General features: G+C 39.7%; 1 protein-coding gene across 1 annotated transcript in view; it reads left to right on the top strand.

The window, feature by feature from the left end:
- The window catches only part of ATIC (5-aminoimidazole-4-carboxamide ribonucleotide formyltransferase/IMP cyclohydrolase), a 34,010-nt gene extending 24,503 nt beyond the window's left edge, over positions 1-9,507 (top strand). Inside the window, exons 13-16 of the mRNA XM_064286704.1 lie at positions 5,728-5,820; positions 7,382-7,564; positions 8,813-8,968; positions 9,292-9,507. Coding sequence (XP_064142774.1) covers positions 5,728-5,820; positions 7,382-7,564; positions 8,813-8,968; positions 9,292-9,411 — 552 coding nt within the window. The 3' untranslated portion in view covers positions 9,412-9,507. The remainder of the gene's footprint in view (positions 1-5,727; positions 5,821-7,381; positions 7,565-8,812; positions 8,969-9,291) is intronic.
- The last annotated feature ends 2,782 nt before the right edge of the window (positions 9,508-12,289 follow it).

Genomic DNA, 12,289 nt, shown 5'->3' with positions numbered 1-12,289 from the left:
AAAAACAAGGCTCCAGGAATTGATGGAATATCAATTGAGATGTTTCAACAAACAGATGCAGCACTGGAGGTGCTCACTCGTCTATGCCAAGAAATACGGAAGACAGCTTCTTGGCCAACTGACTGGAAGAGATCCATATTTATGCCTATTCCCAAGAAAGGTGATCCAACCGAATGTGGAAATGATAGAACAATATCGTTAATATCACACGCAAGCAAAATTTTGCTGAAGATCATTCAAAAACAGCTGTAGCAGTATATAGACAGGGAACTGCCAGAAATTCAGGCCAGTTTCAGAAGAGGACGTGGAACCAGGGATATCATTGCTAATGTCAGATGGATCCTGGCTGAATACCAGAAGGACGTTTACCTGTATTTTATTGACTATGCAGAGGCATTCGACCGTGTGGATCATAACAAATTATGGATAACATTGCGAAGAATGGGAATTCCAGAACACTTAGTTGTGGTCACGAGGAACCTTTACGTAGATCAAGAGGCATTTGTTCAGACAGAACTAGGGGATACTGATTGGTTTAATATCAGGGAAGCTGTGCTTCAGGGTTGTATTCTTTCCCCATACCTATTCGATCTGTGTGCTGAGCAGGTAATACGAGAAGCTGGACTATATGAAGAAGAACGGGGCATCAGGATTGGAGGAAGACTCATTAACAACCTGCGTTGTGCAGATGCCACAACCTTGCTTGCTGAAAGTGAAAAGGACTTGAAGCACTTACTAGTGAAGATCAAAGACCACAGCCTTCAGTATGGATTGCACCTCAACATAAAGAAAACAAAATCCTCACAACTGGACCAATGAACAACATTATGGTAAATGGAGAAAAGATTGAAGTTGTCAAGGATTTCATTTTACTTGGATCCACAATCAACAGCCATGGAAGCAGCAGTCAAGAAATCAAAAGACACTTTGCACTGGGCAAATCTGCTGCAAAGGAGCTCTTTAAAGTGTTGAAGAGCAAAGAAGTCACCTTGAGGACTAAGGTGCACCTGACCCAGGCCATGGTATTTTCAGTCGCATCATGTGCATGTGAAAGCTGGACAATGAATCAGGAAGATCAAAGAAGAATTGACGCCTTTGAATTGTGTTGGTGAAGAACACTGAATATACCAAGGGCTGCCAAAAGAACGAACAAATCTGTCTTAGAAGAAGTACAACCAGAATGCTCTTTAGAAGCAAGGATGGCAAGACTGCATCTTACATACTTTGGACATGTTGTCAGGAGGGTTCATTCTCTGACGCATATGCTTGGCAAAGTACAGGGTGAGTAGAAAAGAGGAAGACCCTCAATGAGGTGGATTGACGCAGTGGCTGCAACAATGAGCTCAGGCATAACAATGATGGTAAGGATGGCGTAGGACTGGGTAGTGTTTTGTTCTGTTGTGCATAGGGTCACTATGAGTCGGAACTGACTCGACAGCATCTAACAACAACAACTATTATGTCTGTGGTAAAAATTGGAAAATTGTGACATAGGCGACAGTTGAGAAATTTGTCCACGATGGTTACACAGCATGAAAATGGATGAGCTGGGATCCGTTTTTCATAATGTCTTTATAAGGTCCTCAATTTTGAAGACTATTTTTGCTGAGTCTAAAATTACTTGTAATTTTTCTCAGTATTTTGAAGGTATCACTCCATTGTCTTCTGGTTTTGTGTGTTAGTCTGCCTTGTAATTTTTTGATTGAATGCTGGGCATTGTGCATGAAAAACTGTAGAGGGCCTTGGTATTGTGTTTTTTTCCTCCAGAGAGAGATAACTTATGCTTCTCAGGCAGGGTGGAGGTTGCTGGGCATTGAGCTCATTTGAAGTTGGCCTTCAGTCTTTGTGAGGGTGGTTTATTGTTCACCCCTATTCTGCTGAAAACCCTGCTAGTACCATTCTTCCCTGATGTACTCTGAACTCCATTTTTGTCACTTGATCCTGTAAGGAGGCCAAAGCTGTACTCACTGTCTTTACCTCTTAGATTATTGCATGCCGCTTAGGAAATACCTTGAAGGGAAAAGCATACATTTTCAGCCTCACTTTCTTTTGTCTTTATCTCTGGGATCTTTGCCCGAGTATTTGCTCTTACTAGCTCTGTGTCCAGCTTTTCTGTTTGTTCCTGCGAAAAAAAGGTTCTCTTAACAAGCCATTTCACTGTAACAGAAGTTTAAAGTAAGAAGCTGCAATTTGTTCCCAGGTCTGTCTCCTGAGGCTGTGATGCGGAATTGGTGAAAATAGACTTTAAAATCTTTATCAGGATAATTCTGCCGTTAATAAGCAAATGCTTATTAACACATGCTTCTTTCTTTACTTTTATTTAATCACTTAATGGATATTCTTCCATTTTTATCTTTGAAAATGGTGACCCTGAAGTCACGAAACCCATTGCCATAGAGTCGATTCCAATTCATAGTGACCCTATAGGACAGAGTATTACTGCCCCCATAGGGTTTTCAAGGCTGTAATCTTTTGATGAAGCAGACTGCCACATTTTTCTCCCATGAGTGGCTAGTGGGTTGGAGCTACTGACCTTTTGTTTGGTAACACTGTGCTTAACCACTGCACCATCAGGCCTCCTTGAAGTAAAGAAATGTGTATGTAGTGTAAGTAGAACTAATCTTTCAGCAGTTTTGAGTCCACTCCTTTGGTCAAGGCTATGAAGTACTGAGATTTCCACATGGCAACAGTTTTGCAACAGCATTACTTTAAGCTAGTCACAGTAGAAGGAGCCTCTTTCATTACTTTATTAACCTAGCTGGTTAACACATTCTAAAAGATACAGAATGGGAGTTGACCAAGATTCCATGATAACTCAGGTTACGCCTGAGAACGTTTGTTTTTGTTTCTATTTTCTTAGATATTGGACTGATTAACAGGTTAATAATCTTTGATAGGTTTTGTGCCTCTGGCTGTGCTAGCTTGGATATTTTTTAAAAGAAAAGAGGGCACAGTCAGTTATCTAAATTCTTCTCTCTTTGGTTCATACATATTCTTAGTAGGAATTTGGGAACTTAAGGATGAGAATGATCATTTTATCGCCCTTTTTAGTCACATTCCCTCCCCCTTCCCCCATTTAAGACAGGTTTTTGTTAATATTCCAGCCTGGAAATCATCAGATTATATGATTAGGTCTAGAACTCTTTGAGTCCTGAGAGAGTGGGAGAGATGAAAGGAGTGTGTGTATTATACTGAACGTGATTGAATTATTTGCTCTTCTCTCATTTTTCTGGAATGATGCTTTGTTTTAGTTATTTGTATCATGTTTATAAGACTGGAGTCCCCCACCCCCTGGTGTTTTTCTTATCCTTGATCCTAACTTAAGATCCAAAAAAACCAAAAACCCATTGCTGTCCAGTCGATTCCTACTCATAGCGACCCTATAGGACAGAGTAGAACTGTAGCTTAGGGTTTCCAGGGAGCAGCTGGTGGATTTGAACTGCCGACCTTTTGGTTAGCAGCAGAGCTCTTAACCATTGTGCCACCAGGGCTCCCTAGTAGACTAGCTTTCGTTACTGCTCTTTCTTGGAACCAGAGGAATAAAATTTGTGGTTGGTGATTCGAACAGCAGGTACAGATAAGAAAGGATATACAGTATTAATACCATGCTAGAATAAGAAATTCTAACATTTTTTAAATGAAACTAATTATTTTCGTAATTACAGAATCACTAGCAGTTAAGAAATCCTCTGCACCCTTTACCCCATTTCCCTGAATGACAGCATTTTTGCAAAATTATAGTACAGTATCACAACAAAGATATAACAGTCAAACTAGGGAACATTTCCATCTCTACAAGGATCCCTCCCTCTTACTGCCCTGTTACAGCTGCTTCCCTCCTGCCCCTGCCTGCTCCTTAACCTTTAACCACTAATCTGTTCTCCATTTCTGTAATTTTCTCATTTTAAGGATACTATATAAATCATACAGTATGTAATCTTTTGAGAATGGGCCGTTTTCACTCAGCATAGTTCTCTGGTGATTCATCCAGGTAGTTACATGTTATCAACAGTTCATTCCTTTTTTGTTGAGGAGTAAGTAGTCCATAGCATGAATGTGCCACAGTTTAACCATTCGCCCACTGCAGGATGTTTGCGTTGGTTTTGGCTACTATGAATGAATAAGCTGCTAAGAACATTTGTGTACAGATTTTTTTTGTTTTTTTTTGAATTAATTTTTATTGTGCTTTAAGTGAAAGTTCATAAATCAGGTCAGCATCTCATACAAAAATTTACTTACACCTTGCTATACACTCCTAATTGCACTCCCTCTAATGAGATAGCACAGATCTTCCTTCCACTGTCTCCCCTGTGTCCATTCGTGTAGCTTCTGGCCCCCTCTGCCTTCTCATCTCCCCTCCAGACAGGAGATGCCCACATAGTCTCATGTGTCCACTTGATCCAAGAAGCTCGTTCTTCACCACTGTCATTTTCCATCCCATATTCCAGACCAATCCCTGTGTACAGGTCTTTGTGTGAATATAAGTTTTCATTTCTCTGGAGTAAATGTCCAGGCATACAGTTGTTGGGTGGTACGGTATTTGCATGTTTCATTTTTAAGAAACTGTCAAGTTGTTTTCCAAAGTGGCTGTGTAATTTTGTGTTTCCACCAGCGATGTATGAGTGATCTGGTTTCTCGGCATCCCTACCAGCTCTTGTTGGTGTCACTTAAAAAAAATTTTTCTTTTAATTTTATACATTCTGAAAAGTGTTCAGCAATATCTCATTGTTATATCCCCAGTGGCTAATGATGTTGGACATTTTTCACAGGCTTGTTTGCCCTCTGTATATCCCTTTCAGTGAAATGCCTCTTCATGTCTTTTGCCCATTTTCTAATTGAATGTTTGGTTTTTTTGTTTAGTTTGGATATTCCTGTGCTATAGTCTAGTCCTTTGTCAGATACATGGTTTACAAACATTTTCTCCTAGTCTCTAGCTTGTCTTTTTATCCTTTTATCACCAGAGCCAAAGTTTTTAATTTTGGTGAATTATAATTCAACAGTTTTCAATTAGCTAATTTATCAATTAGCATTGTCACCTGGCATACCGACACGGATCATCGTGTTTCTTTTCAGTTAGTCTTAGCTCATTAGATTGCGGATAGTGATGTTTTTGGCTGTGATATGTGTTGCTTTTATTCTGTTAGAGCTGGCACTTCCACGGGTTTTTTTATTTGTTTTTAAATAGTTTCTACTTAAAGTATTCTAAACAAAGCAGAAAATTATCCTAATTTGAACAGCCTTTGCTTATTTTCCTGAAATATTTTCTAGTGCATAGATAAGGACATCAGTGATATGTGTGTATCACAGTTGTTCATATTCTCTGAAAATTATTTTTAGCATTTTTCCTGAACATAGATTTTATCATGGCTCCTGATATTTATAGGTACTGTGGTAGAGAAAATATCTGTCAGTTTTGGAGCAGATACGGTATTTCATACCTTCTGCATTATGGAAATAAACATTTGTAGCTTAATCCAGAGTTGCTGCAGAGTACAATCATTTTGCATCTACTGTGCGTTAGACATTGTACTACATTCCACTACATGTTAATATTTGACCCTTTTAATAAAACAGGGTACTTTGTAGCACGGACAGTTATTTTCATTCTGTCAGTTGAAAGATACAAGTACATAACAGGTCTCTTACATTAAATGACGTAAAAGGTACTTAAAGTTAGATGACAATTTGAAAAGCCTGGTGTGGCTTACCACTCTGTGTTTGTTTCAGTTGCCGGAGTCTGCTCTCAGGGACCTCATCGTCGCCACCATTGCAGTCAAGTACACTCAGTCAAATTCTGTATGCTATGCCAAGAACGGTCAGGTAACCATGCTGTCAGATTCACCTAAGGGGGACTGTTTTTTTACAAAATGATGTTCAGAAATCCTTCTGCCTCTGGTAGTGGACAGCTTGAAAGGGAAAGTTTGCCAAGTATTTCTCATCTGGGTTTGCCAGCATTTACTCAGCAACTTGGTGAACTGTTAAAACTAAGGATGATTGCAAAGTAGCTTTGGAACTAGGTGCTAAAATTAGTGACATTGCCTCTTTCCTAGAATGAGTTGGCACATTTTGGGATAGGAGGGTTCTAATAGCTTTACGAAGCTGGTTTATTTTCTGTTTACTGGTAGTTCATCTCCAGTGAAGGAGTAAGGAACGGTACTGCCAGCCACCAGCTTGCAGGGCATTCTCACCTGTATTTTTGGAGCTTGCAGGGTATTTTCACCTATATTTCTTAATGTTAGTTTATCAAGAGTCAGTCAAGTGAAGCGACTTCTAGAGGAGTTAACATTATCTTTTAAAGTCAGGTTTATTGAAATATAATTTGTTAGAGTAAAAGTCACCCTTTTTAAATGTACAGTTAATAGAGATTTGGCAAATTATACAGTTGTGTGACCACAGTTGCCATAAGGATATTCGGTAGTCTTTCTGCACGATGTTAAGCAAGATACCTACCTTCTTTCGTAGTGTACTGAGGTCTAGAGTAGAGGATTGAGCTAGTTCATCACTAAGGTCTGTACCAACGGTAGGATTCAGCGACCTTGGTGCTGCTGCAGCTTCAGGCCCTTTTCTTCCTGTACTGTCTCCAGAGTTCTGTATGCTACTCCTTGAGCTCTTCCATTGCATTTGTTAAAGAATCTGGCCTTCTAGTAGTTATGTGATTATGGGACCTGGAAGACCCTTTCAGATGTAGTGAGAGCCAACTGATAAAAGACTCCCAGACTCTAGTAACAAAATCCTGGGAGCTCATGGCTGGTGGGCTCCTTGGGCTCAGGTTCCAGCAGGTTCTGGTAAAGCCATGCAGATGGAGTGCTTCACTTCTGACATCCAGGAGGAACACGTTGCACATGTGTTTGTTCACTTCAGAAACTAAAACCAGAAAACTGTTGTGCATTGAGGGCATTGTTCTTAGAATCCAACCCGCTGAGATAGAGGAAGGAAGAAAGACGTTTCATGTCTGGTAGCATTTTTTACTTTTTAGGATAGATGACCTAGTCAGATACTTATGTCAGTTTCTATGAGTGACTAATTGTAAGTTATTGACTGGGGACTTTCAAATAGCCTTTGTGGTCTTTTTATTATTATTACTATTATTCCACAGCTACCAGTAATGGGCCCTAAGGCTGTCAAGAATATAACTTAATTGCATTCTAGGAATTTCCAGAACGTTAATAGGAATACTTCAGATATCACTGTAGTGGTAAAATGTATAAATGGTAGTCATAAATAATTTATTCTGATCTTTTAATGACTTAAAAATTACTTTTTTTTGGCTTGATATTTTCTTCTACAAAGTTAATCAATTTTGGAGAATGTGTACAAAAGATCTGTTGAGAAAAGTGTGTTGTTAGAAGAGGTATTCACTTTAGTGTCTCATGCCCTTTAGGTTATTGGCATTGGAGCAGGACAGCAGTCTCGGATACACTGTACACGCCTTGCAGGGGATAAAGCAAACTATTGGTGGCTTAGACATCACCCACGCGTGCTTTCAATGAAGTTTAAAACGGGAGTGAAAAGGGCAGAAATCTCGAATGCCATCGATCAATACGTTACGGGAACCATTGGCGAGGTATAAGACTTGTCGTTGGGTGATAGGCAGAGTAAATGAATGTATTTACCCTTTCATGTGTGACAGGCTTAATTTCATCACTACAGAAGGAAAAGGATATTTTGTCTAAAATTGTTTTATCTGATTACCAATCCCCCACTTTCTTCAGGCTCATTTACCTTTCCTCAAGTTCTTTATCCCTTTCTGAAGCAAAAAACCTTCTCCTCTGTCTTTTTCAATTACAGCCATTGGTTTACTTTTATTGTTTGTACTTCCTTTCTTGATTATACACTTTTGACGGCAGGGAATGCTTTTCACCCCTTTCCAGGCATGTATCACAGTGCCAAGCGCGATGTTTGCCACATGATAGGTGTGCCTTAAACATTAAATACAAACTATCTAATAGCAGGTAACCATGGCTTGTTTCTTCTCCGTCCACATTTTTGTACAAGAACCATTAACAGCTGAGCATGTCTTGGTCACATTCCATGTTCTTAACATGTCTTCTGTTTTAAAGAAGATATGTGGAAGTATTGCCAGTATCTGGTAGCTTGCCTAAAGTAAAGGATACAGCTCAGTGGCTGGACATAGCAAGGGCTCAGCAGTACTGGACAGAAAACAGAAGTCCAAGTCCTGGTGATAAACCACAGGGGACTGGACGAAGTCATTCGTTTAGGACTGGGAATCTTCTATAACTGCCATTGAAAAGTGAGGCCGCAGAGTGCCTTGTGGCTGTGCAGTATTATGTTTTCATAGCCAAAAAGTCATCCAATGTGGAAACACCTCTTCAGAATAGGAATACTGTGAGTCATATTTCAGTATATCTACAAGACAAACTGCATTCCTGAGTCTAATTTTTATATAAATGTGGTTTCCTTAGAAAACTCACCTTTTATTTCCTAGACTTGGATATGGATGATTCCTTTGAAAACCGTTGGGAGTGTGATTTTCTATTCACTTGCTTTGATCCAAGGATGTAATGTAGTATATTAACTTAGGAATTAAAGAACAAAATATATTTGGAATAAACTGATGGAGAAAGTACAGTGGTGTGGTCTTTGATAAACTTCCACTTACTTTTCTTCCTTAATGAAAGTGTTGAAAGTATCAAATAAAGAGATTCCAGAAATAGGAACTTGGATGTAAAAGAGAAGTCATTATTTATAATTAAGAAGTCCTAGGAAAAATGCCCAGGTGCTTGCTGACATCTGGCTTTACGTGGGATACTACTACAGGTGCTGTCAGACTAACCTGTTTCTCCACTCACAGGATGAAGATTTAGTAAAGTGGAAGGCACTGTTCGAGGAAGTCCCTGAACTATTAACGGAGGCAGAGAAGAAAGATTGGATTGGCAAACTTAGCGAAGTTTCTGTCAGTTCTGATGCCTTCTTTCCTTTCAGGGATAATGTGGACAGAGCTAAAAGGGTGAGTTTGGAACTGATGCACAGTTTGCATGGAACTGATCTTTATGTAGAAACTATTTTAGAAATCATGCTTCTGCCGATCAGGTCTCTGTGACTTATATCCAAGCTGTGGCAGTGTGATGTAGATGAACTGGAGAATCAGATTTTGACTTTTCCATTTGATGTGTGGATTACCCAGCTCCTGTTTGTTTGCCTTTCTGGCCACATGAATTAGTCTCTGATGTGAATCGTTGTTAGCATATGCTTTTGAGAGAGAAATGTTAATTTTTGCATATTGGCGTATTATGCTGTGTTTTGAAATTCATATATCCGTTTCTCCCCCAGAGTGGCGTGGCGTACATTGCTGCTCCCTCCGGTTCTGCTGCCGACCAAGTGGTGATTGAGGCGTGCGATGAGCTGGGGATAATCCTCGTTCATACCAGTCTTCGGCTTTTCCATCACTGATTAGTCTCACATCACTGATTCATCTCACGTTATTTTATGGGTTGGTTATGTGTAGGTGAACAATCTTTAGAAAATTTCATTTAATAAAAAAAAAAACATTAAATCTTAATAATCTTGGATCCAGTTTTTTTGGTAGTTGTATTTAATGTGTCCTGAAGAAACAGATTCTTTAACAAGCATCACAAGCATCTGGGTGTGGGGGTGTGGGTGTGTGGGTGTGTGTGGGTGTGGTGAGCTCAGCTCATCCCAAAACATTGCCTGTGTGATGAAACATCTTCAAATCAGCAAGTCAACCAAGAAACTTAGAGCAGCCAGAGTGGATGGCGCAAGCATCTTAAAGCTCTCTAGTTTCCTCAAGGGCGTTCCTCTTGGAAAGTTCTTTTCATCACAGTTCTAAGAAGCTAGATTGTCAACTTTCTAAACCAACGGCAGATATATAACCTGTGAACTAGAACTCTGTGGGGATCAGTAAGTCTACCCTTGACCCCTTATGTGAATGGGGCCAGTATGTATCTCTCCCTCTGTGCTAAGTGAAATGTTTTGAAGTCAGGTAGTGTGAGTCCTCCAACTTTGTTCCTTTGAAAGATTGTTTTGGCTGTTCTAGGTCCTTGGCATTTTTATATAAATTTTAGAATCAACTCGTCCATTTCTTTAAAGAAAAAAAAAGCTTGTAGGGATTTTGATTGTAATGTATCTGTAGATCAATTTGTGGAGAATTGACATTTCCTTTCTTTCTGTTTGAGTTGAGTGCCCTCATTTCAATTAACTTTTGGTGGTTCTCCCATGCCTTCAAATAGATTTTTTAATATTTTTGTCCAGGGTTTGTAATTATATTCAGGAGGGTTAGTCTAATACAGTCTACTCTGACATTACCAAACCAAAAAAAAACCAAACCCATTGCCGTGGAGTCAATTCCGACTCATAGCAACCCTATAGGATAGGGTAGGGTAGAGCTGCCCCATAGAGTTTCCAAGGAGCACGTGGCGGATTTGAACTGCCAGCCTTTGGATTAGCAGCCATAGCACCTAACCACTACACTACCAGGGTTTCCCTGACATTACCAGAACTAGAAATTCCTGAAAACCTATAACCCCATTCTGTTATTGTTAGGTGGTATTGAGTTGATTCCAACACATAGTGACCTCAGGTACAACAGAATGAAATACTGCCCGGTCCTGCGCCATTCTCATAATCATGGCTATAATTGAACCTGTTGTTGCAGCCACTGTGTCAGTCCATCTCATTGAGAGTTTTCCTTTTTTTCGCTGACCCTTAACTTTACCAGTCATGATGCCCTTCGCCATGGACTGGTCCTTCCTGATATAGCATGTCCAAAGTATGTGAGACAAAGTCTCACCATCCTGGCTTCTAAGGAGCATTCTGGCTTTACTTCTACCAAGGCAGATTTGCTCATTCTTGCAGTCCATGGTATATTCAGTATTCTGAATATACAGTCATTCAAAGGCATCAATTCTTCAGTCTTCCTTATTCATTGTCCAGTTTTTGCATGCAAATGAGGTGACTGAAAATACCATGGCTAAAGTCAGGTGCGCCTTAGTCTTCAAGGTGACGTTTTTGCTTTTTACACTTGAAAGAGGTCTCCTGCAGCAGATTTGCCCAGTGCAATGTGTCTTTTGATTTCTTGACTTCTGTTTGCATCGATGTTGATTGTGGATCCAAGTAACATGAAGTCCTTGACAAATTCAGTATTTTCTCTGTCTATCATGATGTGTATTGGGCCAGTTGTGAGATTTTTGTTCTCTATGTTGAGTTGTAATCCATGCTGAAGACTGGGTTATATCAGTAAGTGCTTCACGTCCTCTTTGCTTTCAGCAAGCAGGGTTGTGTCATCTGCATAACACAGGCTGTTAATGAGTCTACCACCAATTCTTACCCCACATTCTTCATATAGTCTAGTTTCTCAGATTATTTGCTCAGCATACGGGTTGACTAAGTATGGTAAAAGGATACCACCCTGATGTACATGTTTCCTGACTTTGAACTACAAAAACAAAACAAAAAACCTGTTGCCATCTAGTTGATTCCAACTCATACCACAAAGTATCCCCTTATTCTGTTTGAACGACTGCCTCTTAAGTGTTCCGGAATTACCATTTTTCTCAGTGCTACCTGTAATTTGTTATGATCCACATAGCTGAATGCTTTTGCATAGTCAGTAAAACACAGTTAAACATTTTTCTGGTATTCTGTGCTTTCAGCCAGAATCCATCAGACATGAGCAATGATACCCCTCATTCCACATCCTCTTCTGAATCCGACTTGAATTGCTGGCAGTCCCCTGTTGATGTACTGCTGCAACAGACTTTGAATGGTCTTCAGCAAAATTTTACTTGCGTCTGATATTAATGATACTGTTCAGTGATTTCTGCATTCTGTTGGATTACCTTTCTTTGGAATGGGCACAAATATGGATCTCTTCCTCTTGGTTGGCCAGGTAGCTGTCTTTCATGATTCTTGGCATAAACAGTGAGCATTTCAGCACTGCATCTGTTTGTTGAAACATCTCAGTTGGTATTCCGTCTGTTCCTGGAGTCTTGTTTTTCACTAGCACCCTTAGTGCACTTGGATTTATTCCTTCAGTGTCATTGGTTCTTGATCATATGTTACCTTCTGAAATGGTTGAACGTCCACTAGTTTTTTTTTGGCACAGTACCTGTATTCCTTCCATCTTCTTTTGATGCTTCCTGTGTTAGTATTTTGCCCATAGAATCTTCAGTATTGCCACTTGAGGCCTGAATATTTTCTTCCATTTTTTCAGCTTGAGAAATGCTGAGCATGTTCTTGGTTTTCTAACTCCAGGTCTTTGCACATTTCACTGTGATACTTTGTCCTCTTGAGCTGCCCTTTGAAATCTCTT

The sequence above is a fragment of the Loxodonta africana genome, chromosome 6 (genome assembly GCF_030014295.1).
Source record: "Loxodonta africana isolate mLoxAfr1 chromosome 6, mLoxAfr1.hap2, whole genome shotgun sequence".
Lineage (NCBI taxonomy): Eukaryota > Metazoa > Chordata > Mammalia > Proboscidea > Elephantidae > Loxodonta > Loxodonta africana.
The sequence above is the reverse complement of the archived record's forward strand: the minus strand, read 5'-3'. Positions and strand labels throughout refer to the sequence as shown.